Source organism: Haemorhous mexicanus, chromosome 1 (assembly GCF_027477595.1).
Source record: "Haemorhous mexicanus isolate bHaeMex1 chromosome 1, bHaeMex1.pri, whole genome shotgun sequence".
In the NCBI taxonomy this organism is placed as follows: domain Eukaryota; kingdom Metazoa; phylum Chordata; class Aves; order Passeriformes; family Fringillidae; genus Haemorhous; species Haemorhous mexicanus.
The window spans coordinates 131,202,745-131,230,719 of record NC_082341.1 but is presented as its reverse complement, the minus strand read 5'-3'; the positions used below and the strand labels follow the sequence as shown (position 1 = coordinate 131,230,719).

General features: G+C 44.7%; 2 protein-coding genes across 3 annotated transcripts; one reads left to right on the top strand and one right to left on the bottom strand.

The window, feature by feature from the left end:
- Positions 1-10: 10 nt before the first annotated feature.
- RBIS (ribosomal biogenesis factor) lies at positions 11-12,918 on the top strand. 2 transcript variants are annotated; one of them, XM_059863065.1, is made up of 3 exons: positions 11-162; positions 11,212-11,328; positions 12,751-12,918. In XM_059863065.1, exons 1-3 carry the CDS (start codon positions 43-45, stop codon positions 12,817-12,819), a joined length of 306 nt encoding a protein of 101 aa, XP_059719048.1. In that variant the 5' UTR covers positions 11-42; the 3' UTR covers positions 12,820-12,918. The 2 variants fall into 2 exon arrangements, with proteins under 2 accessions (XP_059719048.1, XP_059719038.1); XM_059863055.1 differs by lacking the exons at positions 11,212-11,328; positions 12,751-12,918 and adding an exon at positions 7,316-9,558.
- E2F5 (E2F transcription factor 5) lies at positions 12,876-27,591 on the bottom strand. Its single transcript, XM_059863073.1, has 9 exons — positions 27,417-27,591; positions 21,153-21,262; positions 20,322-20,483; positions 19,106-19,149; positions 17,253-17,317; positions 16,069-16,336; positions 15,148-15,348; positions 14,680-14,724; positions 12,876-13,607 (listed from the first exon to the last, which is right to left on the bottom strand). The coding sequence occupies exons 1-9, from the start codon at positions 27,540-27,542 to the stop codon at positions 13,498-13,500; spliced, it is 1,131 nt and encodes a 376-aa protein (XP_059719056.1). The 5' UTR covers positions 27,543-27,591; the 3' UTR covers positions 12,876-13,497.
- Positions 27,592-27,975: the final 384 nt, after the last annotated feature.

Here is a 27,975-nt window from a genome sequence, read left to right as displayed (position 1 = left end):
TGTGACGTCACCCGCCCGCGCGCCTCCGCCGCCGCCGCCGCCATGGGCAAGAGCCGCGGCGGGGCCGGCAAGTCCGGCAGCGTGTTCCGCATCGCCCGCAGCGGCGTCCTCAAGGCCAAGGCCAAAGGCAAGGCGCGGCCCGTCACCTCCGGGCTGAAGCAGGTGAGTGCCGCGGTGGGAGGAGGCGCTGGCCGGGCTGCGGCAGCGCTCCACCACGTGGGGGGCCCCTGCCCTGCTGCGGCGCCCGCGGGAGGCCTTGGCTCGGCGGGGTTTCCTCCCTTCGAACCGCGCTGCGTCGCGCAGCAAGCGCTCGGAAATGATTAAATCGAGCTGTTTTAGGGGCAGTGTGCGTCCGGGCACAAAACGGCAAAGTGCACGATTTTCACCCGAAAATTAGGTTTGTATGTGGATGTATCATCTGAAAAAAGAGAAGCACGAGAAGTTAATTTGACTGATTCGCAGGCATATGCCGCAGAGGGCATCCGGCTGTGCTTGAGGGGTGTCGTTTGGGAAGTGTCTGATAGTATCGCGCCTTGTCCTCGGGAATGCGATGCTAAAGGGTGCATCAGCAGTCCAGCGAGTTCGCGTTCACTGGACTGCATTCTCAGCGTCGCTGAGGGTGTAATTCAGGGTTGAGTTTAACAAAATGCCTTGATCCAAACCACTGGGTATAGTTAGTACAACTAACAAAGGGAGGTCCTGCTCCTTTCCGTCACGTTCCTCGTCCCGGAAGGGATCTCTTTGGCAGGCTCTGGGCTGCATTCCCACAGCTCTCCTTGATTCTGGCTCAGGAACGCTACGCCCACTAGGTGACTCAACTTGCTAAATCAGCAGCAAAAGCCATTAAAAATACATTTTGCATTTTTATGTGCTGGGTTGGTGAGTTGAACAAACCTAATTATGAATGAATGAATGCAGAGAGAAGTGTTTTGGTGGGGAAGAACCAGAAAGGATGGAGCCTTTTCTGATCCAGTAAATGTTTATTTGCCTTAGGTGTCAAGTAAAACCGTCAGTGAAATGCAGTGAACACAGCTAGGAGTGTGCACTGCTGGATGTTTTGCTCTTAATTCCTCTCTGCCCCTTTTTTGCCCCTTGTTTGGCTTTGATGCTCTGTAGATGCCTCTGTGAGACAGTAACATACTAAAGCAATAGAAAAACAAAGAAGCAAAAATAATGTTGTTATTTTCGTGTCTGTACAAGAGCACAGCCCAGAGGAGGGAGAGAGTGGGTCATGGAGCAGGGAGCAGTGCAGGGGAAGAGGGATGGGGGTGATCTAAGCAAGAGTTTTCCTGTTGTGAGCAGTGAGTCATTATATAGTATCTTCTCAAACTCTGCCTCCACCCTGAGGTGTGTGTTCTGCAAGAGTTCACCTGTCCCTCTAGAAAAGCATCTGGTAATAAAAATAATAAAAGCAAATAGTGGCTTATTTTCCCCATTTGATGCAGTTGTAGTCTGCTGGAGAAACACAAGTAAATGACTTTTAAAAAAAAAGGCTGTTTCAGATTTTTCTCCTGCAAGCTCCATGTGATAAATTATTCTGGTGGACAGACAGAAATGTAACAAACATTAGAAAAAAACCAATTTCATGTTGTTGGCATCGCATCTCCTCTTAGTCTAGACTGTTCTGTATAATAAATGGAGAAACAGGTTTAAAATCATATTCATGAAATGTCTGAGTTTCATAGTCTTGAAGAGCTTATTAGGAGTAAAATTTTATTCTCTGTGTTTGAAGCTGTGTTCTTTAATGTATTAAGCCTTTGGGCTTAATGTAATTTACTTATCATTAAGCAGTGTAAGAAGATGCTCAGAAAAAAAGTCGCTAAAATAAATTTACTCATTAATAGCTAAAAGCCCATTGTAACTGTTCAGACAACTTTTGATGTAGGTACCCATGCTAGCTGTAGAGCCTCTTTCTGTGGACCAGTCCTGCCTGAGTACTTGAGGAAATCACTGTTAAAACTGACTGGAACCTTCTAAAACCCCCGTGAATCTGGAATATGGTGACAAGCCCTGATTGAACACATGGTCTTTGTACATCATGTTACCAACAGTCTGTCCAGTCCGATCAGAGCTGGGAGCTGTGGGAAGATAGGGACAGGCAGTCAGAAGATTATGTGCTGTATGGAAAGATAGGATCCCACCCCCCCCTTTTTGTTTGTTACGCAAGCAGACAGAAGTGATGTAACCCCAGACTATATAATGCTGCGCAACTCGGAAATAAACACCATTTTACCGTCCACGACATTGGTGTCTGCGAGTAATTGGCCCAAGCAGTCTGAGGTGGCTGCCGTGCTGTTCCCGAACCAGGTCGTCATGCCTTGGCAGAGGCAACAAGTGGTGCCAAAACCTGGGAACGCGGGGAACGGGACTCGCCTGGATGGGTGAACGGCGGCCGGAGCAGCGGGACCAGCCTGGTGGGGAGGATGCTCCCAGACCAGCAAGAAGAATGGAAGCCCTCGCGAAGGTCATATCACAATTACTTGCTTGCTTGCCTCCCCCAAATTGGGGATTGGGGCAACAACGCAGACCTTGGTTGGCGACCTTCTGAGTGAGCCTAGCAGCTCACAAGAGCGGGGCGACCTCCTGTCGCCACCATGCCCATCCAGCCCTATCCCTGAGTCCCCGCCCGTGGAGCAGCAAAAATCTTTGTGGGACGACTTACTTGACAAAGTCAGGAATGTTGCCGTTAACTTAGAACTAGGGGAGGCGTGGGACAGACCCCCACCATGTGCCCCACAAAATGGCGCCGGGTAGTGGACCAAAGGGCCGGGCCCAGACGCTAGGGTGGGCAGGAAAGGGGGCTGTCGAGTGCGGCGAGTTAGCACAAGCGGGAGCGGGAGGAGATTCGAGAAAAGGGGGACAGCGGGAGTGGTCATGGAGGGGTGGAGATTATGAATAAAGGTGGTAAGCCCAATCAGGACATGCACTGCAAGACATGCCTTTATATGGTTAGGCCTTCTGAAAGTACGGGGCGGAGTGGCCGTAGGAGGAGGGAACGACCTACCCATGGTAAGAAGGAGCGGGGGCAGAGCTCTACAAAAAGGTACCGGAGCCCGGAACTGTCCAGTCAGTCGACTTCCGCCTCTGAGTCAGACACCAGCTGAGATGAGTGGTTGGACAGCCGGTCTGCCACTGGTTCAGATTCATAATATGAGAGAGTTAAAGCAAGTAAAACCAGAAGTGATAACCCTCCTGCACCGACAAGAAGGGGGCAAGTGAGGGGCACTCCACTCTTGGACTGGAAAAAGATACAAATCACTTGTGCCGATTGGGCCTTGCCTGCCACCCTGGCATTGCTGGTTCGTGTCACAGACGGAGGGCAAAGGGCCTATATCCCCGTGATTCCCAAAGATGTGCAGGTGATCGTCAAAGTGATTGCAGATAAAGGAATCAACTCTGCCATGGTCTCCACTTTTGTGGATAGTGTCTTCGGAAATGAAGATATGCTCCTGTTTGATATAAAACAAACGTGCAGAATGATTTTTGATGGAGCGGGAATGATCGTTTTCAAACAGGAGTGGGAGGACAGTTGCATGAAGCAGCTAGCCCAGGTAACCAGCGCAGACCACCCACTACATGGCTCCAGTCTACAGCGACTAATGGGCACCGACCCAGCAATGATTACACCTCAGGGGCAAGCTCAGCACCTACGACCACTCGCGCAGCCAGAGAAGCCATCCATATAGCCTGCAGAATAGTCGCCAAACCGGCGCCATGGTCTACCATAAAGCAAGCCGAGAGCGAAAGTTTCACCCAATTTGTGGACCGCCTCCTGGAAGCGATCGATTCCTTGGCTCTACCCGCAGAAGCGAAAGGCCCAGTCATACAGGAATGCCTACGTCAACAATGCAATTCAGCTACCAAAGAAATTTTACACTCACTGCCAGCCAGAGCGAGCCTCGCGACCATGATCAAACACGTCGCGAAAGAGGAACACCTAACCCCAATTCAGGCAGCTGTCTGTACAGCGATAGCCAATGTGATGGCATGCTTTAAATGCAGTCGGCCGGGCCACGTCCCGTCGAATTGTCCCCAAGCGGATGACCTGCAGTTTTTGGTCCACTCATTACCCTTGCGTCAAAATCGACCTAGAGGACCGTGTTGGGCCTGCGGAAAAAGGAGACACTTTGCAAAGGATTGCAGATCTAAGGCGCAGGGAAATGGGAGAGGGAGGGGGTGGGCGGGCCGTGTGCAGCCCCCTCCCACTTGGGATGTGAAGCGGCCCAGCTACGCCTACCCCGGATAGAATGGGGGGCTACCGAATCCACCACCCTCCCAAATAACAATGGTTCTGCTGCCTACCCAACGACTCAATCAAATTCGGGAACAACTTCGAATCAACAAGTACCGCTCCCAGGGAACAAGACCCCTGGCTGGCCCTGGCTGTAGAATGCAATAAACCCTCCCATAGTGTGGGGAAGCTGCTACCTTTACGATGTTCCCCTTTACATGTTCCCCCAGAATTCCCCTTCGGACAACATCATCATCAACATCCCTTTCCTGATCGACACTGGAGCGGATGTTACGGTTATCCTGGAAACAAACTGGCCTTCACGTTGGAAACTGGAAGAAGCTCCCCCGGTAGGCGGAGTTGGAGGATCATCCCGAGCGTGAAAGAGTGCCCAACTAATAGCCATAATGCTCCATACGGAGAAGGGACCTGAAAAACCCCATCGCTCTCTTCCCATATGTCATGTCAGGAGTTCTGCCTTTGCTGGGAAGAGATGTCCCAGGTCAAATAAAAGGGTGACAAATTTAGCCTGAGGGCCACTGCCACACACCCACCCTTTCCTATCAAGCTGATGTGGAAGTCCCATGACCCAGTGTGGGTTGAGCAGTGGCCCTTGCCAGAGCCTCGAATGACTGCCCTTCTTGAGTTACTTGATCGCCAGTTACAACAAGGTTACATAGAGCCCTCCACCAGTTCCTGGAACACCCCAGTCTTCGTGATTCCCAAAAGAAGCGGTGAAGGCTATCAGCTCCTTCTTGATTTACGTGAAGTAAACAAGAAAATTCAACCAATGGGTCTTGTCCAAATGCTGCTGCCCGCAAAATCCATGATACCAGAAGGACAGCCTTGCGCAGTGCTTGACATTAAAGACTGTTTTTTCTCAATTCCGCTGCACAAGGAAGACAAAGAGCGGTTTGCCTTTTCCGTCGTGTTCCCGAACGGCCAGCGTCCCAACTTGTGCTTTCAGTGGACAGTGCTACCCCAAGGCATGGTCAACTCCCCCACTATCTGCCAAATCACAGTAGATCGAGCATTCGAGGTAAAGACCCCACCGCTACCATCATCCAATATATGGATGACGTCTTGATTGCCGCGCCATCAGCAGGTCAAGTAGACTGATTAGTGTCTTCTGTTTTGCAAACCTTGCAAGGAAATGGGTTTGAAATTGCAGACGCCAAAATAAAAAAGGGGCCCTGCGTGACCTTTTTAGGAGTGCAAATCACAGGCTCCTATGTAGCCCCTCCGCAAATAAAAATCCATAAGAACATCAAGATGCTCCATGATGCACAACAGCTGGTGGGATCTCTACAATGGCTCCGCAACATTGTCTTAATTCCCCCTAAAATCATGTCCCCGCTATATCTTCTTTTGCAAGGGAAGCAGCCATGGGAGAAAAAGTCTCTAATCCCAGAGGCAATAAGTTCTCTTGATTTCATTGAACGCCAGATGTCCTCGGGCTCGCTCTCGAGATGGAATCCAGGCGTACTGCTTGATCTGTATGTCCACTTCACGGAAGGAGGGGGAGTAGGAGCGCTAGCTCAAGGAACTCCCAGTGAAGCTAGGCCCATGCAGTGGGTAGGTTTGGGAAAGCCGCTACGCGCATTCTCCCCGGGGGTTGAGTGTCTCATCATGAAAGGTAGAAAACTCGCCCTGAGTCACTTAAGCGTTGAGCCTGCCAGAATACATCTACCTTTTCGCAAGCAGCTTCCCACTCTATCAACAGCAATGTCAGAACACCTGGTCTTAGCTTTCATGGCTTTGCCGGTAAGCTCCGATATGCCGCAAAACCTCCGTGGACCAAGCTGCTAAGAGTCATAGACATTGATCTCCCACAGAAAGTGACGGACCGACCTTTGCCGGGACTGACCATTTTCACCGATGCATTCTCAGCAACTTTGACAGCAGTGGTGATCTGGCAAGCTGAGGAACAATGACGCTACATTAAAATGACTGACCATGCACTCTCAGTCCAGCAACTAGAAGCGGCGGCCCTAGTACTGGCATGCAGGCTGTTCACAACAGAGCATCTTAACTTGGTGACTGACTTGATGTTCGTTGCCAAGCTCAGCATAGCCATGTCCAGGCCTGGCGTGTCAACATCCACCATGACGGCGAAAATTGAAGAAGCGCTGTATTCCCAAGAAGGCACCATACCGGTTATCCATATCAACAGCCATGACCTGATTAAAGGGTTTTTTCAAATTGGCAGTGATAAAGCGGACACCGCAGCAAAGGGGCTATGGACACTTAGAGATGTCCATCAGTTACACGAAACACTTCACATTGGGGCCAAAGCGTTAGCAAAGAAGTGCGGGATCCCTATCGCTGATGCGAAACATGATGTAGCTACATGCCTGCATTGTCGGAAGACCCCACTATGGTCCAGTGGAGTCAATCCTAGGGGCCTTAAAGCCTCCGAGGTGTGGCAAACGGATTTCACCCTTTGCCAACTGTTGAAGCCTCAAGCCTGGTTAGCGGTAACCATAGATACATACAGTGGAGTGATCGTAGCCACACAACACTCTAAAACTAATTCCAAGGCAACTATCCAGCATTGGTTAACAGCTATGGTGTGGCTCGGTGTCCCGAACCAAATTAAAACAGACAGTGGCCCAAACTTCATCTCTAAGTCTGTCCAGGCATATGTTTCCAAGTGGAACATCACTCTGAGACATGGCATTCCGTACAATAGCACAGGGCAGGCCATAGTCAAGCGAGCAAATCGGACCTTAAAAAACAAGTTAGAAGTATTAGCTAAAGCGGAGGGCTTCACCAGTGCCATTCCTCCAGGAGACCAGGCGCGCCTGCTAGCCACGGCAATGCTAGCATTAAACCAGTTCTCTAGAGGTGATGAGGCAAAAAGCCCAACCCAGAAACATTGGGCCACCCAAGCTTTGGAAGAAGGCCCACTGGTCGTTATTAGGAACGAGCTTGGAGAGTGGGAACAAGGGTGGAAGATAGTCCTAATGGGGTGGGGGTATGCCGCAGTTAAAAAACACAATAGAATTAAGTGGCGTCCGCTCAAGTCCGTTAAGCCAGAGCTGCGGAATCGAGCTAATGAAAGCTGTGAGTTTCTTTTTGCAGGACTGGATCTGCGGTCGTCCTTGTAACCCTTATGCCCGCGCGCCGGAAGAAGATGAAATGCCCTGGCGACACCCAGGACTCCTAGAACCAAAGAACAACGACCAGCCATCAGACGGCCCAGCAGCACCCGAGGGCCCGGTATGGGCGAAGGTGAAACGGCAACAATACCTATGTATTATTCTGTTGTTAGGGTTTGTCGGCACAACTGATGCTGAGCATTACCCTCATCAGCCGTTCAAGTGGGTCCTGCATCACCTCTCAGGCGATAAAGCAATCCAAGAAGCTGTAGTGCTAGGCAGCCCGTCATTTAAATTCAAGCTAAGGGACATATTCCCTTCACAGATGGGGTTTCCCAATTTCGGGGAGTCATCATTGTATCAGACCTATTGGTGCCCCGCCTCTAACCCAGGCAAAAGCTATTGTAATTACCCAGGGTACGGGTACTGTGGATACTGGGGGTGCGAAACCATTGTAACAAGTGACAGATGGCAGCCACAGCAGCCTGACATGTTTCTACAAGTTAACTATGCTCCTAGCGGCTGCCGTGAACCTAAATTCGCGATGGATGGGCTGATATACACACCCCGAGATGGAAAAAGACACACCTGCACCAGCTATAATATGACTATCCTGCAACCAATGCACAAAAGTTGGGCTACTGGTAAAGTTTGGTCAGTGTTCGTCCGCGCCTTTCGCGACCACTGGGTGAACATCCAAATCATTAGACTCCCACAGGTGACGCCCATCTCTCTTGGACCTAACCCAATCCTTGCAGAAAACAGGGCCGGAAAAAGAACCACAGTTACCGTTAAACCCACACATGGGACACACACACCTAACTCCACCTCTATACCACTCATCCTTTCAATGCCCAAACCGGCTTCTTATGATCCATTTTTTAACATGCTAAATGCTACCTTTTTTTCCCTGAACCAATCAAATCCGGATCTCACTGAGTCATGCTGGCTGTGTTATGACGCAAAACCCCCCTTTTATGAGGGCGTTGCCTTGAATGTCTCTTTCAACTACTCAACATTACAAGATCCACCCCAGTGTAGATGGGATACTCCCCGAAGAGGGATCACTTTAAATCAGATTACGGGTCGAGGCAAGTGTTTAGGTAACGCGACTGTAGCTAGACAAAAAGGCATCGTTTGTGATGAGTTCACACAGCCCCAAAGTTCGGACAAATGGGCGATCCCATCTGGGCCAGGGATGTGGGTATGCCAGCAATCTGGGGTCAGTCCCTGTGTGTACCTTGATCATTTTAATTTTTCCGTTGACTTTTGTGTCCAAGTTCTTATTGTCCCTAGGGTTCTATATCATCGAGAGGAAGAAATGTATCTCCTGTCCGACGAGCCTCACCAGCTCCACAAAAGGGAAGTAGTGACAAGTACTACCTTTGCAGAGCTCCTTGGCTTGGGAGCTTCCGGCACAGGTACAGGCGTTTCAGCCCTTACAACCCAACATCAAGGGCTTTCCCAGCTGCAGGCAACCGTCGACGAGGACTTGCAAAAAATTGAGGAATCCATCTCCCTTTTAGAAAAATCCCTCTCCTCTCCTTCAGAGGTCATCTTGCAGAACAGACAAGGCTTGGACCTCTTGCTCATGCAACAGGAAGGTTTGTGTGTGGCCCTGAAAGAGGAATGCTGTTTTTACGCGGACCATACGGGAGTCGTACGGGACTCAATGGCCGAACTGAGAGAAAGACTGGCCTCAAGGAAGAAAGAGAGGGAAAGTCAACAGGGGTGGTTTGAGTCATTGTTCAGCCAATCCCCGTGGCTAACCACCCTTATCTCCACTCTCATAGGCCCTTGTATTATGATACTTTTGGCGTTAATCTTCGGACCCTGTATTTTAAACAAGTTAGTGTCGTTTGTTAGAAATCATTTGGACTCAATTAACATCATGCTAGTTGAACGCCGACAAGTGCTTTAGGCAAGGCTTTTTGAACAGTGACATTAAAGTTTAATAGCTTAGGTTTTAGTAGCTTAATAACTTACAGTTTAATAGTGTTAGATTAACAGTATTTGCTTTACAGATGTTACTGCGTTTTGTTAAGCATAGAGAAAGGGGGGAAGTGTGGGAAGATAGGGACAGGCGGTCGGAAGATTACGTGCTGTACGGAAAGATAGGATCCCCCCCCCCCCAACTTTTTGTTACGCAAGCAGACAGAAGTGATGTAACCCCAGACTATATAATGCTGCGCAACTTTGAAATAAACGCCATTTTACCGTCCACCACATTGGTGTCTGCGAGTAATTGGCCCGAGCAGTCTGAGGTGGCTGCCGTGCCGTTCCTGAACCAGGTCGTCACACCTCGGCAGAGGCAACAGGGAGCTGGGGCTATATTTGTCCAGTCACTGTCCCAATTAAAGTGTTCATCTGAGCAGGCCTGTTGTATCAGCCTCATTGCCACTGCTTTCTTAATACTGTTTTTTGTGGTCAGTCAGAATGGAATTGTTGTTACTGTATCGGTGCTCTGAAATTATGGAGGCTTTGAAAGTGAAATGAATACATGTAACCATTCACAATTTGCTTCTGCCTGTTTGAATTGCTCAGAGATGAACTATGGGGGTAGTCTTTGAAACAGCAGTAGGTATGCTGAAATTTGGGTTTGCCTGAAGACCTATGAGCATGCTTAGGGAATGTTTGCAATGTAATAGGTTAGTACTTGGCTGTGATCCTGTTCCAGACTTCAGAAGCAGCAGGTGCTAGGGGTCAGGTTGGCTGAATCTTACTTTGCTGCAGTGGTGAGTGTTTATGCCCTCTTGCATCCAACCCTGCTCCTCTACCACAGACAGTTGTCCCCAGAGTGTCCATATTCTAGCACCTCCTCTTTGAAAGTAAAATCTTTGATGAAATAACTTAGAAAGGCAGACTTGGGCTAAAAGAGAGTTGAGGTGCCCAGAGACACATTCCACTCTGCTACAGCTGCACTGTTTCTTTAAATACTGTAGCAAAACCTGGCAGATGTTGTTTGCCAGACCTGTAGTATGACCAATTAGGATGCACGGTGTGATGATGAAAGGTAAGCTACTGGAAGAAATTCAGCATAGTAAAATAATTTACAAATTGTATTTGGCTTGAGGGACTACAGGTGTGGCTTCTCTAAAAAGCTACCAGAAGCTTCCCTTATGTCTGAAATGGCCAATGCCAGCTGGCTTCAGGATGGGTATGTTGCTGGCCAAGGCAGAGCCCATCAGGTACTGGCAGTGCCTCTGGGATGATGTAGTTAAGAAGCATACCACCAGCAGCAGTCAGAACAGAGGAGTGAGAATTTTTTAAAGAAACAGCCCTGCAAACACCAAGGTAGTGAAGAAGGAGGGAGAAGAGGTGCTCCAGGTGTCTGAGCTGAGATTCCTCTGCAACATTCGTTTGACAACAAATTAAATTACTTTTCCCCAAGTTCAGTTGAGTCTGTTCTGCCCATGATGGCAGCTGGTCAGTGATCTCTTTCTGCCCTTATCCCATGAGCCTTTCATTATATTTCCTGTCCTTTGTCCAGCTGGAGAAGGCAGCAATGGAGTGGCTTTGGTGGGCATCTGGCATCCAGCAAGGGTCAGTTCACCAGAGAGAGGAAGAAAGGAACCCTTCCTGGGACTTCATTCCAGCTAAGAGGAGCTGAGGGTGGTGTAGCAGGGCCTATGAAGCCTGACTTATGTTTTCTCTGTGTTCTCTTCCTGGATCACTATGGGCTCCCATTCCAGTAGAGCAAGTTTAACTCTTAATTTTGAATTTATTAGTACACAGCTAGATGACCCAATGAAGTAACAGGTAAAACATACAGAAAAGCATGTAACACTGGCTGCATTATAATTGCACAAAAATGGGGCAGTTTCAGATCAGTGGAATTTTTGTTAAAAATACCAATGTGTGTATTTTTTTCTCTCCCAGATAAACATTAAAAATGCTGAAAAAGTTAACACAATAAATAAAGCATTTGCTGAAGTTCAGAAAGAAATCCGGCAGCTATCAAAAGGTACCACAGCAGAACCTCAGAACACTCAGCAGGTAATTTCCCTTTGTAAAAATCTGAGGGGAATGAAAAGAATGTGTCTGTTTAAAGCATTTTAACGTGTCTCTTAGGCTGCAGGCACTTAGCTCAGTTGGTCAGAGTGGTGCTGGTAATACCAAGGTGCTGAATTCAACCCTTTTAATGGCTATTTACTTAAGAGTTGGACTTGATGATCCTTGTGGTTCCCTTCTACTTCAGAATATTCTATGAATCTGTGAATTCATGCAGTTGATTTAAAACTAGAATCCCAGTTTTATAAATTTCATTTGTGTGGTAATACCGAAACCTAGTTAGCATGTTCAAATTCTATATAACTACTAAAGTAGAGAGAGAAGAGGGTGGCAGCCATGCTGAAGCATGCTTCAAAAGCATATTTTTAAATTACATTCTAGCTGATTTCTAATTGTTTTTTTAAGTTAGTCCCTTGATTTGAAACTTGTATCTCTACATGAATAGACACAGAGAGGATGAACCTGGCTGTTCCCTAGCTGAACCTCCTGACAGTGCTTTGAAACAAACAGTTCTGCCTCTCTTTGTTCCCAATTCCTAAGCCTTTGTATTACCTCATCAGAAGGACCAACACCTGAAGCAGCAATTTCTATAGTAGAGGTTTTGCTGGCAGCACTTGGGGTTGAAGACAGTATTTCTCTTGCCTTTGTCTATTTTTTGGTTTTTTTTAAATGCAGGCCTACTTGCAGTCTTGCACAAGAATTAATTCATAAAAGTTTAATTCCTGACAAATTCCTCCATGTAAACTCTTTCTGCTGACTGATGCTCTAGGCAGAGTTTCAGGGAGAGAAAGCAGTCCTTCAGGATGAGATGCCAGTTAATCGATCCTGCTGTTGGGGGAAGGTGGAGTTTGGAGAAGTGGACATGAGTTGTCAGTATGCCTGAGGTGATCAAGTTTCTGTACAGCTGGGAGCAACTAAACAAGTGCCAAATTCCTTAAGGAGAGGCTGAGGGAAAAATAAAACATAAGTGACAGTGCTGCCAGCACAGGATGAAGTCAAGCCAGGATTTCTAGGCAGTTGGAGCCAGTGGTCCTGTCCCTGCTGGCTTGTTATTTATTCCTCCAAGAATTCAGACTATACTACTGCTCCTGTGCTAGTAGGGCTCTACACCACTCAGGGTGTAATAGTCTCTTCTCCTAAGTTGCAGAACTGGGCCATGTGTGTTACTGGTATGATGCTCCCAAAGAACAAAGCATTTTCTCCTTAGGTCTCAGCTTCAGTGTATCCTGCAATCCCCCCAAATTATTGAAGTATAACTGCAAAATTAGCCAAAATTAAATATAGAAGAGTCACATTAATCTTCTGGCCACTGGATATTTATTTAGACTGGAGGTTTTTTTTTCCAACCAGAATAAAAAGAAACTGTTTTCTGCTTTAAACTGAAACTCTTTTTTTTTTTTTCCCCAGGTTTCCACAAATCTGGAAGAGGAGCCAGCAAATGTGGATGCTGCCACAAGCCTGTTATCTCAGTTGTAATGCAAAATGGACAATGAAGGGGTTGCAAGAAATGAAAGACCACAAATACTGATGGCTTTGTTTGCACAATTTTATTAAAAAAATCTTGTTAATATACAAGTATTGGCACACTTCAATACAAACTACAAACAGACCTTTCCTATCATCTAGGAAAGTGGAATGTCAGAAGTCAGTGTGAGAAACTTAAAGTGCTAAAACAGAAGGCACTTCACAAAATTGGTTCACTGAAACAGTTTAGCATAACTCAAGCTGATACCCTTCACTTTTCAACTTGGCAGTGAAAGCTTAAAAATTGTTTGAAAAGTTAAAAAATACAAAGCTTCTTGGCAGTAAAGCTTCAAAGAAAATGCTGTTAACTGTGAGCAAGAAGACTTACCACTTTTTAAAAAATGATCAAAAGGCTATAAAGTATTTTCACTTTTCTTACTGAGGAAAGCTCCAAACAATTGGCTTAGACAGAAGAACACTCAGGTGAAAAAGTGCCAGAATTTTTGATAAGAGCCCTTTTTTTCTTGTTCTTGAATTTGTTTTGTGAAGTAGTTAAAGGAAGCAAAAGGAAATATACTCCCAGAGTCAGTGAACTAAGAAGTTATACATTCATTATTCAAATACTTAGGTTATGAAGAAGTCTAGATTGTTACAGTTAGAGGTAGATAAGTAGTCTGGTTGACATAATATCTAATAATTTAGTATCTGCACATCAAAGAGATCACAGACTCCTTCATTATCATCCAGGTTAAAGTTGTAGTCATCTCCGGGAGTAGGAGAGAGTCGTAAGAGAGGAAAAACTGTAAAGCAGGAACAGTTTAGTTTAAATTAAAACACTTGGAAAATCAGCCCTATCATATTTCAGTATGTTTGTCATAAGGGTTAGTCTTAATTATTAAAATAGTCTTGGTAATCTGACAAGCTTACTAAGATACATACCATGAAAACCTGTACTGCATTCAAACTAAGGCAGTAAGTGATGTATCTGCCAAATTTTGCTTGATATTCTAAGTCAGTTTGCTGAAGTGCAGTGATAGTTGTGGAATATGGGTTTAATTTCTTCTGCAGCAATGGAGTTCCTGAGCAGCTTTTGAAAACTTTAACCAGAAAGCCATCATTTATATTTATATTCCTTTATCTATATCCCTGCTCTAGAAGCAGAGGCTGTTTCTATATTAACCACGTACTGGCACATTCACAGAATCCCATCGTGCCCCTTGGATCTTACAACCACATCTCTTTCTGGACGAGCCCAGAAGTGGTCTGCCTGGGGGGCAGATATTACAGGCCTTACAGAATACAGGGCAAAAGGAACAAAGCGAGTTGAGTTCACCTCCTTGCCTGCCACCTCAGTGAGAGTGGCAGAGAGGTAGGGAGCACATGAATTCTGTAGTAGCTGTGGTTCAGTGCTGCACTCATATGGCCAAAGACATGCAAGAAAAGAAATGGGTGACGCTTGTTCTGTACCACAGATGGACATATATCAGTCTGCGTCCAGAACTATATTCTGAAATACTTATTCGAAGTACCTGCAGAAAGCTTTAGGCAGAATAGAATTAAACCAGATTTATATTGTAAGGCAGCACACTAGTCATCAGCTTGTTCTTTCTTTTTCCCTAAATTAAGTACGGGTGGGTTATTCATGCAGGTAAGTGCTTGTTGGATTAAGGTTTTCCTATCTTGTCTGTTAAATAAAACTGTTGCAGGGAATAGAAAGGGGGGCAAAGACAAGAGTGACAGAGGAGGCAGCACGGGAAAGAACTAATTTCATACTGATTCTTGGCATCAGATTTAACAGATGCCTTCTCAGTGCTGTTCACATGAAAACCATGCTGCTACTTGTGATTATTAGAAAAGATGCTAAACACTTACCATCAGAAGACATGAGTTCATCAATAATATCTCCACTGATATTTCCTGTGAAAGACAAGAGCACATGCTTTATGTAGATGGGGTTTTTTAATACGTGTTTATAGCAGTCAACACATTATTTGCATTAAAACACTGAATTGACAAGTACACTATGGCTTGTACAGTGTAGGAGCTGCAAGAGACAGTATGCTATGTACATGTAAAATATACTTATCTTTGTATCCCTCAGTTTCCCCCCCCAATACATTTTTTCCGCTTACCTCTTTAAAACCCAAGAGCTAGACACACCAGGAGGCTTATTTGGCGGCAAAGAAACTCATTTGTTCAAAATTAGCATGCTCCTCAGTGACTCCATTAGAAGATAAACAGAGACCTGTTTTTTCATCTGTTTAACTCATAGGTAATTTGGTCATAAAGAAGGGCTCAGGGAACCAGTGAAATATTTAAACAGGAACTACTGCTTCCTACCTGCAGGCTCCTCCATCTTTGCAATGTCAAATGAGTTTGGCTTGAGAATGCAGTTGACATCTAGAGGCAGCAAGCTCTGGTAATCACTGGAGCTGGCTGAGGCTTGGGCACTGTCTCCAGACAGGCTGGGATAGAGCTCTGGCTCTGGAAGGCTGGAGTAAGGGGCTGCAGGGGCTGCGCTGTCCTGCTGGGCGCTGCCATCTACATGGACAGGAAGGCACATTACAAGTCTCTTACAGTGAAACAGAACACACAGCACCTGCCCCTTGGTCTTTTGAGGGACAGGGCCAATGTCTGGGATCAGGTGAGAGGAGTCTTCCCCTTCCACAGTCACAATTTAATTAACTGTCAGTTAATTAAAGGTCAAGGAAGGTAATCAGGACCCCTCAGAAATGCAGCTGTCATACAGCATTTTCTTAAATCTTTTCCTATTACCTATTATTTACTATTTCTATGAAAAAAGTACCTGATATTCAGGCAGCCTCTTACTGTGGCTATGTGGAAGAAGGTATGCGACCTTGCGGTACAATAGCTGGAACTGGTGCCTGCATTATCAATCTCATTAAAAGGAATGCGTTCAAATCATATCCTCCTCTGTCAAGAGGTTTTGCAATTTTGCTCCATAATGCATTCTGGAGAAGCACCTCAGAATAATTAACAGCATTACATCCAAAACCTGTTCAGTGTAAGATGGTAAGATGTGAGGGAAGCATCTGTTTCACCAGACAGAAGAGGAAGAGGTGTCTGTAACCTCCTGAGAACTGTCACTAAGGCCCTGGAGTAGTTTTTTAAAGGACAGCTGCTACCCTATGCAAATTCTTGATCTTTCCTTAGTCTACCGCCTTTCTTAACAGTTTCTTCTTTCCCTCCAGCTGCCTTCCTCCCCCACCCACCAGAAGTAGGAAAACCCCGGGGATCCACCTGATGGTGTGTCCGTAGCTGCTGTTGGCGGTAACTCCTGTCCTTGGTTTGGGTCACATTGTTCTGGGGGATTTGGAGGAGCTGCAGCTGGTTTAGGTGGAGTCGCTGGAGCTGCAGGCTGAGATGGGGGCTGTGCAAGGTCATCAGGTGGAGGAACTGGAAATACTGTGGGCTTGGAGGAGCTCGATTCTTTGTTTATAAGCAGCACATGGATAGGTCCTGAACTACTTTTAAGATTGATCTGGTATTTCTTCTGTCCATTCTGTCCCTGTAAAGATGGTGTATTGTGAAAGTTACTGTTCCTTGAGAACTTGGAACTCTACAAAGTGATGAAGACTAAGATCAGCTGTTTTAGTCCTCAACAAAAAGAAAAAAAAACCAAAATCCAACATCACAGCTGTTAACTTGGGTCTTGCAGAGAACCTTACCATTGCCTGAACTAATTCAGCAGAGATGGACAAAGATAGTACCACTGATCAGCTTCATGGCTCTAGCCTTGGATACTTTTACTGATATTAGACTGTGCTTAGCCTCACTAAAAATAGCTCGTGAAACTTCTCAGGTGAATTTCAGCCTTCTATAAGCACAGTGGCCATCATGCTTCATATCATGCTCCCTCCCAACTATGCAAACACTATTTAAAATCAAGCACTGCAACAACAACAACAAGAAGTTAAAGATGGGACAGAAGTAAATCATTTGGTCTCCTACTTTAATCTTACCAATTTAATCCTTTTGACTAAAGTGAGATTGCAGTGTGTTTTTCTATCCAGTCTAGTACCATGAGACTAAATCCAAATTATATTAAAACTAAATCTAAAAGGCTTTTTCATAAGAGATCCATCTTACCGATATAACAGAGAAACTTGACACATAAAAGTCACTGAGTTCTCAAGAGAATTCTTAACAGCTATGCATTATTTTGAAAGCTGCAACATTTTAAAAGCAAGAGAGAAGAAGAAACCTACTTTTTATTTTGGTTTTAATAGAAGGCAGGGTTACCATTAGTCTAAGTGTACAAAACCCACTTTTCTCTGTCCGGCCTCCCTCTTCTCAACTGAAACAATCCTAATCCTTTCTCCCCTCCTCTTGCACATGGATAGAGATAAATCCTCTGCTCTGAAACAGCTCTTCTTTGCCACTATTGCTCTAGAACACTTAGGTAACAAGAAACCAGTACATACCATTTCAGGTCTAGGTACTTCTAATTGTGTACCACAAGGTGCTTGAATTGCTAGAAGTGTATCTCCTGTAAACAGCAATTTTCAAGAAAGTGTTAAGTGTATTTTTCTTAAGACTTGTATAGTATCCACTCAAATGAGATCTGGAAATTCTCTAAGGTCACTTAAAGTGCTGCGTAATTTAGCATATATAAACTTGTGGTAGGACATGTGCAGTCCCTCTAAGATCCAAGTATATTGCATAGTATAAATCACAGAATTCCAATACTAAGATCATAGTTGCAAAAACCTTTTCTCACAGCAGTACAAGATTTACCATGTTCTTTACCCATTTGTCTTCTAGTTGTATATATAACATCAGGTGAAAATATTTAACTAGTTCCTTTTTTCACAGAATCAAAGAATCATTTAGGTTGGAAAAGACCTCCAAGATCATTGAGTCTAACCTTTGTCTGACCACCACCTTGTCAACTAGACCACAGCCCTAAGTGTCATGTCCAGTTGTTCCTTGAATACCTCCATGGATAGTGATTCCACCACCTTCCTAGGTAGCCTGATCCAATGCTTAATCAGCCTTTCTTGAAAAAATTTTTCCTCATGTCCAACCTGAAGCTCCCTGGTGCAGCTTGAGGCCATGTCCTTTTGTCCTGTCACTGGTTGCCTAGGAGAAGAGATTGACCCTCACCTGGCTACAGCCTCCTTTCAGGTACTTGTAGACAGTGATAGGGTCTCCCTTAAACCTCCTTTTCTCCAGGCTAAACAACCCCAGCTCCCTCAGCCACTCCTCATACCACTTCAGTTAAACCAGCTCTCTGGTCTAGCTTACTTTATGACTTTGATGACTGGTGATACTACAGAGATTTAACAGAAGGAAGAAGAGGTGGTAATGTTCATCTTCAGTGCCAGCATTTCCAAGTATCTAAGCTCATAGCAAGTATCCACAGCACATACAACTGGGATGTAACAGCTGTCTGTCACACTCATCTGTGTCTTACTATGCACATTAAAATGTGTTGGTTAAAATCAGGGGACCACATTTACATGCACAGCACAGGCACAATACTGCAGGTTACCTGCTTACCTGCATATGATTTCCTCTTTGTTCACAACTAATTTGGAGTAACGGCTTTTTCTCTGCATCCTAAGAAACACTTAGGTGAAGTCCTATGTGAGCACTGTGCCAGCTGCCTCCATGTTTTGTAATGACTAACCTCTTTTCACTAACAGCCCATTTTTGTTAAATCCTGCAGTAGTTTTCTAATCTTGTGTTTTTATTAAAAAAATTCTTCCTTGTGGCAAAGAAAAGATAGTTTTGAGCTTAGCTGGAGGCTGAACAACAATCTTCCCTTGGGTGCCCCAGGATCAGGAGATGATGTCAAGTGAAGTAACCTCTGCCAGCACTTCCCAGCAATTTCTTCCAACCACCTGTACAGGAATCCTTTAGATTTAGTAGCAATGCCCCATCATTGATCTTCTGCTGGCTCCATTTATACAGCATCACAAGCTCTGTCTGGCCACAGCTGCCATCAGAAAATGATGCAAAATTTAGATCTTCCTGGTTCTTCTGGAGGGTTGGACCAACATTAATGGCCCATGGCAAGCTGCTGAAAAGTATGAATACCAAAAAAGAAACCAAAAACCAGGACTCCAGCTGAGCTTCCATTCTATACAATCTATGACTACAATTCAAAAATGCCAAAACTTGGTAGCCATGAACATTATGAGACCTCTACCTAGTAACAATCACTACTGAGTACTTCTTAATTGAAAATACTTGCAGGAAAAAAGCAGGTTAGTTAGCAAGTTATTTTTCAAGAAATCACTCACTTTAGAAATACAGCCTAGCAGCAACTTACCATTGAAGCAGTTGCAGATATCTTCATGGGTGACATATGAAAATGTAATTTATGTCAAGGAACATATTTCTTAAAACAATATAAAACTAGTATTTGCTGCCCTTCAGAAGTTTGTCCAAACTGAGCCTAAACTATTACATTATTATTGTTAGAGGTGTAATCAAAGAATTATTTTTGACTTTCAGAATGGCTTGTTACAAATACCAAGAGTTTTGTGTTTTAAAGAAAATGCCTGTATCAGCAAACAAAATACAGAAAGAAAAATACTTGTGTAGCTTGAACAAGAAGTTCTTCTAAAAAAGAAGAACACGTAAAATCTTGTTTTGAAGAATATCATTTACCTTGCTGATTTGACAATACAGAATTCAGGTATGTATCAGCATTTCCCAGAAATACTGCTTCAGAATTCATCTTCCATACCATTCCTCTACCTCAAGGTAGGATCAATCCACTGTTCAGACATTCCAGACAGATGTTTGTCTTTTCTGCAAAACCTCCAGTGACAGATATTCCACCACCTCCCTGGGAGATCAATTCCAGTGCCAGCTCTACCAAAAGTTTTTCCTAACACGTAAATTCAGTCTCCTTTGCTACAAAATCCATTTTACAGAAACAGTTTCTGAACAGAAACTCCAGTAATTTTTAAGTACTTATCAGTAGTATTATAGATAGGAAGGCCACTTTAGTGCTCCCATTCTCAAGTGTCTGTTTTGCAAGACAGCTAGACACATGCTTACAAGCAATGCAGCTGCAACTCTCTGGTATTTATACACAGGATGTTTTTTTCCAGTTTGAAACCCAACAAGCTTCAGGACTTTGTTAACTCCACTTATCTTTGGATGTTAGCTTAATCTTTTCAAAAGAATGAAGAGACAAAAAAGATTAATGTAAAGCACTGGTAACAAAATATAAATTTAAGTTCTGAAAAGTAGTATCATTAATTTTAGGTAAGACACAAGGATTATGTTATAGACGTAATAGTTACTGCTGTACACACATACGCACACGCTAATTTTTTTTCATGTTACCAATCACAGTCATTGAAGTTAAAAATTCATGTAAATAAGATTTATATCTTCTTTTGTTGAAGCAAAACCTGAAAAAATACTTGCTTTACTTTGCTAAATGAGTTACATTATGCTTTATCCATTACCCACACTTTAACTGTTGCTTTAATTCTAATTCCAAAATGCACACAATTAATTTAAAAGGATATTGGTGGTTTGTAGAATCATCCATGACGTTCTTGATACTTTGCTGAAGCCACAATTTCTGCTGATCCAATTCTTTTTCTTTTAGCTCTAAATCTTCAATTTCAGCTTCCAGATACCTCAGCCTGTCTATGACTTCTTTTGTATTGCAGCCAGCACCTACTCCTCTTAAAAAGGTACAAGGGTTCATGAAACCACAAGTAAAAATCTAAAGCAAACATCCAATGACAATTTCTTAAGACTATTTTCAACATTTGGAAAATCTACTAATATGCAATATCGAGGAAATGAGCATTTAGCCTCTCAGTAGTGTTTTGACAGGAAAATGAAAATTCTTAAAATCAGATTAAATTTAGAATTTCCCTCTACAAAAATTTATCTTCTTTTGCAACACTTTTTTTCTTGCTATGTTGGAACTGTTTTGCAGGCCCTAGCTCCTTCCCCTAGAATTCTTATCTTGAGCTTTTACCTTCAGAGACCTAAGAGAAAATAAGCACAGACTGTGGTAAGGCAGGTGGGTGGAGACGGTGTGTCCTAATAGCCCTCCCAGATTCATTCAAGGTGAATTTTTCAACTACAGGTGCTAGTTATAAAGTAGCACTAGAAGTTTTCTGAAAGATTCTCTTTTGTGTGCTTTAAACCTGATTTATATATCACAGACACAAGGGAAAACAAATACAGTTCATTTGCAACTTTATTGTACTTCTACAATATCACATTGCTCATTGATTAGCAAATGTTAATTTTATGGTGTCATATCTAGCCAGAAGAAGTAGAAAGAGGCAATTTTTGTTGCTCTTAAGCATGTGAAAATTTGCAGAACTGACATAACTTACTTCCACTGAATGCTGTTTTTTGACTTCTTCTCAATGAGATCAATCCCCTCCAGAACATTGGTGATATCATAGATCCTTCTCTTCTGCCTCACAGCAAGAGTATCAGCAGCCTGTTGAGAGAACAAGTATCAGCAACTTGCATGCTGAGGGAAAGCCACTCCCTTGGAAAAATGCCATCTAACATAACTTCGAGAGAAGGTTCCACTCTACAAGAGCCCGATACCACCACGAATTCTGAAGTTCAGCACCTGCAGGCAGTGCTACAAAGCACAAGAGGCAGTCCCCTGGCTGAAGGCCAACAGGCTTTCCCCAAGAGGAAAAGGAGCTCATAGGGCTTGCAAAGACCATGGTCGGTATCTGGAGCATATTCAACTGCATGGAGAAGCTTGCCATGCTCTTTCTGGAGGGCAGGAAAAGGTATGGAAGGCAGGCAGTGATACCTTGCAGTGGGGCAAGCCTCTGAAGCTTGAATAAGTTTATCATACCTTCCACTGACACTCGAGGTATTACAGCCTTTGTTTGGATTCAGTGGTGCTAGGATACGAAACAGGGCTGTAACTTCACAAGGTGGCTGCAGGAGAGCTGCAGTACCTCAGGCTAGCGCTGTCCCTGCACAAATGCCCCTTGCAGGGCACAAGGGCTCACTCGATCTGTCACACTGAGCACCAGCACCCTGAACAGCTGCCAGGGAGCTGCTGACAGACACACAGCCAGCTGTGCAGTGCATCTGAGGGCTGCCACACCTCGCCCCTCTGAGCAAAGCAGCACCAGGCAGAGGCAACCACTTCGTGCCTTACTTCTTTCTCTCCATGGTGACTTTTGTGTAACTGATGCAAAGAGTTAAGATAAAATAAGCAAATGAGCTACTCATGCCTTCCACACCTGAAAAGCAGCTCAAGTTCAAAGAATATTCACTAAAAGAAGGGAAAGCAGAGAGGAGTCTGACTCTGTAATTACTCGGGACACTTAAATACAATGATTACATAGGATTGTATATATTAAACAAATAGAAGAAAAATAAAGAGAAGGGTAGACAAAGACTTCTGAATTTGAACCAATGCATAAATGTAAATAATTTCTACTACAGGAACATAATGATTTATTTCAGTTTGTTCCAACAATCTACTAAATGTATGCTTTTTGTAAGTAGCCTAAATGAAAGAAAGGTACAGCTCGAGACAACCATAACCTGGAAGGAAAATCAAATTTCTTTGCTTAATACTACAATTACCTTTTGCTACTGAAATAAAGTTGAAAGGATAAAAAGAAAGAACAGAGATTATAAAAAATACTCTTACAGCCATGAAGTATAAACACTGCTCTTTCTCCTTGACAGTGAACCCACTAAACACTGTTTCCACTGACACCATTAGCAGCATTTATCTTTTGTATGGTTTTCTGCATGAGTATTTTAAAACATTTTCTTAATTATCAAAACAAGATGCATGCAAATACATATAAAGTGCAGTTTAGTTCTCTCCAAGGAAGTAAGCTCTTTGATTACTTGTTTCAGTAGGTATGCACCTGCTATCTTAATCTGCAATTTCTGCTGCATACGTACACACTGCTTCCAAGGACTGCAAGAGAACCCTAAAATTCTAGCAAGTGACAGAATTGATGCCGTTTGCACAATGCTGAAACAGCACCCCATACATCTCACAGTCTTCAGTTATTCTAGAGGCTGTTTACATTATTCAGTGCAAGGAATGGACAGCACACACTTAGATGCTATTCAACTTTCTGCTTTTTTCCCCACTACTCCACATATTTACCTAGGACTTAGTATACTACTCATGGCTTGAACAATGAAGAAATTGCTCTGGAGACAGATTTAATTACCTCTTGACATTTTCCCAAAGGCCTGTCAACAAAATATAAATGCTTTACTAATCTTAATGTATTTTTGAACTGTACTAATAGCAAAAGAAACCAGTGTACAAATCTGAAGCTATGAAACCAAAGCTTAAAATATTTAAAGGAAAAAAAGAAGTCACTTCTGAGTGTCCAATTTCAAATGTTTCAAAGTTGAAATAATTGTTCCACTCTAAATGATATTGCATTCTGTATGCCCAAAGCACAGCTCCAATGAACACCAGCAGCAGATTCACCACTACCAGCTCCAGATCCCCAGGACAGGGGCTCATTTCATAGGAAAATGAACAGCACAGTTACATAGGTATTTGACTTGACTATCCCGGTATACAATTCAATCACTTCTATGAAATTCAGCTACTTACAAGTTCCAACACAAGCTGGGGCCAGTTCCCAAGCTGAGAAGTTTAATCCAGACATTCACTAGCTTTCTGGTACAGACCTTGTAATCTGATGATCTATTAAAAATTTCACAGATATTTTAAAAAGCAATTGAGAAGTTCCTCCTTGACATTCCAGCAGTTATCAGTGTGATACCTTCTGCCAGGTACATGGATCGGAAATTAAGTTCAGTCCTCCACATAAACAATTCCCTAATAATTTAAATAATTAAAAGAGCTTCCTGAAACAAATCTGTTGTTAAAAACACTGTTAAAACTCATCTCTTCTTAGCCTGTGTCAAGAAAGGGACATCTGCAACAATGGCCCTGCTAATATGAGCAGACATAGCTTCCACATTCAGAGCTCTTTTATAAAATCCTTCTAATGTTAAGCTGCTGAACTGTATCATTATTGCTCCTAATATCTCCTCATCTCCTCATACTTTGATTAAGTATGTATTCAAGCCAAGTACTAGTGAGTGCATAGACAGGGTCAGAGCTGGAATAAAGTATCTAAGCACAGAGCTATGGTTCTGCATACATTCCAATCGTGCAGCTCCTGGAATACAGAAAACACACTCTGCAGCACAGGTTCAGCTGCAGGCAGGCACACATGACCAGAAATAAGGAGGAAAGGCCAGGAAAAGGAAAAGTGAAAGCTTGTAGCCCCCCCCCCCCCCGCCCTCCAACTTGTTTGCTCCCTGGGAGCTGACAAAAAGCAGCAGAAATCATCAGCTGTAAATGTGCTTCATTAGGGAGGAGCTCGATAGACCAGCACGGCAGAGTCATTACTGAGAACCTTAAAGCACAAGGTTCAGCAAGGGCCAGCACTGCCTGCTTGCTCTCTCCGTGTGTCTGCCAAAGGAAAGAGATCCTGCACTTTCTGAACTCTGCCTGTACCACATGACATTTTCTCCCCAAGAGGCCTGTCAACAGTTTGGTGAGAGTTTTAAATTGAATGGTGCTCTTGCCAAATTGCATGTAGAAGTACTGAATGTCATTGCAACATAAACACTAAGGGAACATAAAATCTAATAGATAGGCTCTTTCTTCTTCTGTGGAGTACAACAAGTGTAAGGTGGTTATTTGCTCCTGACCAGTACACTTCTAAAACCAGTAGATTTTAGAATATCTCACGTTTTGCACTGATGATCAGAAACACTAAACCATCATTAGAGCAGGGATGGTATTCTGCTGGAAATGAAGCCCACTTAAGAAATCAGGGCACAAGTATGTACACTATGAACAGCATCCATTCAGGTGGCTAATCCCTTATTCACTCATGTTTTCTCTCTTTTTCTCTCTTCCCTGCAATTCATGGGTTGCTGCAGATAAAAATTTAGTCTTCTTTACCTTCTGTATCATCCCTTAGTGTTTTAAACTTAATTTCATAACTAGATTTCTTTATGTAAGGCTATTCCATGACAAGGATATCATTATTCTGGAATCGCTGTTGGATTTCAAAGTAAATACAAAACTCAAATTTCAAGTGAAGAAAATTCTCACTTCCATTCCCACAATTTCTCAGATGTTATCAGTGTCCAACACTAAAACATTTTCACAGCTTCCTCTTACACCCTGCTAAGGTATAATTATAGAGGTATTAAAGATCATCAGAAAATGTCCCACAGAACTGATTTTCCTTATCAATTGCTAAATCACAAAGCTGAAAATCCACCTGATTTTAAATTTTATTTTCTTTCTAGTTCTGGTTTTGCTACAGAAATATGAATCTGAAGCACGACGTCAGACAGTCAATACCAGTCAGCAGGGGGACACTTAAAGGTGTCCATTGCATCAATCATTTCTTGGAATCTGTTCCATTTCAAGGCTGCCCTGTTCTTCAGTTTGCTGAGAACACTGGCTTAACACAAACTGGTCTTCATTTTTCATTAGATATATGGCTTATTTAGGAGAAAACCAGTTTCAGAAATGTAAGTTCTGACTCACTGCTTATCAAAGTACCAAGAGTTTATGCACTGCAGATAGTATTTACTTTCAACAAATTGTAACCTGTAATTCAGAAACCAGTCTCCAACAGATCTTGAGCAGAAATGCCTGTGATTGGCTGCAATGCCCACTTAGCCACAGAAGAGTTATCAACACTTTTATTCCCTCTGAGTAGGTACCTGTCTCACTAAAGAGAAGAAGAAGCATTGCTCCAACCCACTACACAGCCCAACTTTATTGTTCAAGTCAATCCTCTTTAGCACTTAAAGCCAAGCTTTTGAGTCTGTTGTCTTTCAAACTGAGTATGTTTTGCTTCTCAGATTGACCTGGAACAGCTCTCAGGACATGACAGACACTAAAGGAAGCTGCACAACAATCCCAAAGATCTTGACATCTTCATTCTGTTTTGCTAGATACAGAGGCAACTAATACTAAGGAGCTCATCAATTTGTCCAGACCACAGCATAACTAAATGAGGAACATAAAACCTATCAGTGTCCTTCCCTGCTCACCCTGAGGTTTCATTAGCCAGAGTAACATGATCAAAGTGCATCCACTCTGAACAGGGATGTACAAAAAAAGCTCCAAGAACACCACTCACCTCCTGGGGCCTATTAAGAGTAATCAAAAAATAGGTCAGTTTTCCAGAAAGGACTTCAAGCAGAGCACCAAGCCAGCCTCTTGCTGCACTTTGCTGAACACCTCAACTGTTCACTGACCTTTACCACTTAAGTTAACACACCTTTGCCTCAATGCACTGCACACCCGACAGCCCAGAGGGCCTGAGCTCCTGGGCCAGAGCAGCAGCACACTCCAGGGAACTGGCAGGACACAATGGCAAAGATCTCTCCTGCAACACAGTGACCTCCTGGCACACCTCCTGGCACCCAGGAGCCCATCAAGGTCCCAGGGCATCACTGGAGAGGCTCCAGCTGCTGCAGCCCAGCGCATGCCTTGGAGGCAGCAGGCTGGCTGCACAGCTGGGTGACAATGATTTGTCACTCCTATGCCAATTCAGCTTCTTTCATTCACACATAATAGAAAGCATAAAGCAGCAGTGGTCTGTTTTTCAACATGGTTTTCTCTTGCTTAAAGGAGGGGGGTGGGCAAGAAAAAGGTTTAAACAGCAGCAAATACACTGAGTCAGTGCAGGGAGCAACACAGGGCAGTAAAAAAAAAAAAAAAAAAACCAGAACTAGTAGGGCAGGAAAGGACCTCTGGAAATCATTTAGTCCAACCCCCACCAAGGCAGGGTCCCCCGAAGCAGGTGCACAGAAGTCAACCAGGTGGGTTCTGAATGTCTCCAGAGAGGGAGACTCCACGACCTCCCTGGGCCACTTGTTCCAGTGCTCTGCCACCCTCAACGTAGAGAAGTTCTTCCTCATGATGAGGTGAAACTTCTATGCTTTAGTTTACGGCTATTGCTCCTCATCCTGTCACTGGGCACTACCAAAGAGTCTGGCGCCATCCTCTTGGCACGCACCAATAAGATATATATATATATGTGTGTATATATATGTGTGTATATATATGTACATACATATATATATATATATATATATAAGTATATATATATATATACACTGATGAGACCTGCTCTCAATGTTTTCTTTTCAGACTAAACACGGCCAGCTCCCACAGTCTCTTCTCATAAGAGATGCTCCAGACCCCGCACCATCTTTGTAGCCCTCCGCTGGACCCTCTCCAGTAGCTCCTTGTCCTTCTTCTACTGAGGAGCCCAGAACAGGGCATAGTAAATAAGACCACTCTCAGTAAGTTAAACTTAACACACGGTGCCCCTTACATCCCTTTATAAAGAGCCGAAGCGTGTGTTTCAGCCGACCGCGGCGGCTGTCAGCCATCCCCGGGCACCCACAGCCCGTCAGCGGTCGGGGGAGGCCCCACCACACCGGGCGGGCTGCAGGGAAAGAAGGAAGGGAGCAGAGAAGGAGGGAGCGGGCGGCCCTGCCCGGCCCCCGCGCTACGTCGCTCCGGCTGCAGGCGCGGGCCCTGTGCCCGGCCGGGCCCGGCGGTGCCGCCGGCCGCCCCCCCGCCCTCGCACCGCTTTGAGGTCCAGCACGCCGTCCTTGGCCTCCTGCAGCAGCGACACGAACTTGGTGGTCAGCAGCCCCAGGCTCTTCTCGTGGCGGCTGCTGCCGCCTCCCGCCGCCTCGGCCGCCGCGGCCATGCCGCCGGCGGGCCCACGTGTCGCGACCGCCGCAACGGCCCGAGCGGGAGCGCGGCCCCCGGCCCAGCGCGGCGGCGGCGGGAGGGGCGGCCCGCAGGAAGTGACGCCGCCGCCGTTGCTTGGACACCGGCGCGGGCCGGCCGCGGGGCTGCGGCTGCGGCGGGGATGGGCCCGGCCCCCTGCGGCCGTGGCGAGGCCGGCGGCCCCGCGGCATGAGAGAGAGGGCTTGCGCTTGGCTGGCTCGGGCCGCTCCCGGCTCTCGCTCAGCGTCCCTATGATGATAACGCAGGCCTGGAGTCGGCTAGACGTGTCCCACGAGCCTGCCTGTCCCCGCCTCGATAGCTCCTTGTCGCTCATTTCACCGTTTGAATTTGAAATTAAACCACTTCGATTAATTGCAGACGGTGTTCTCACACCGCCCAGACCAGGCACA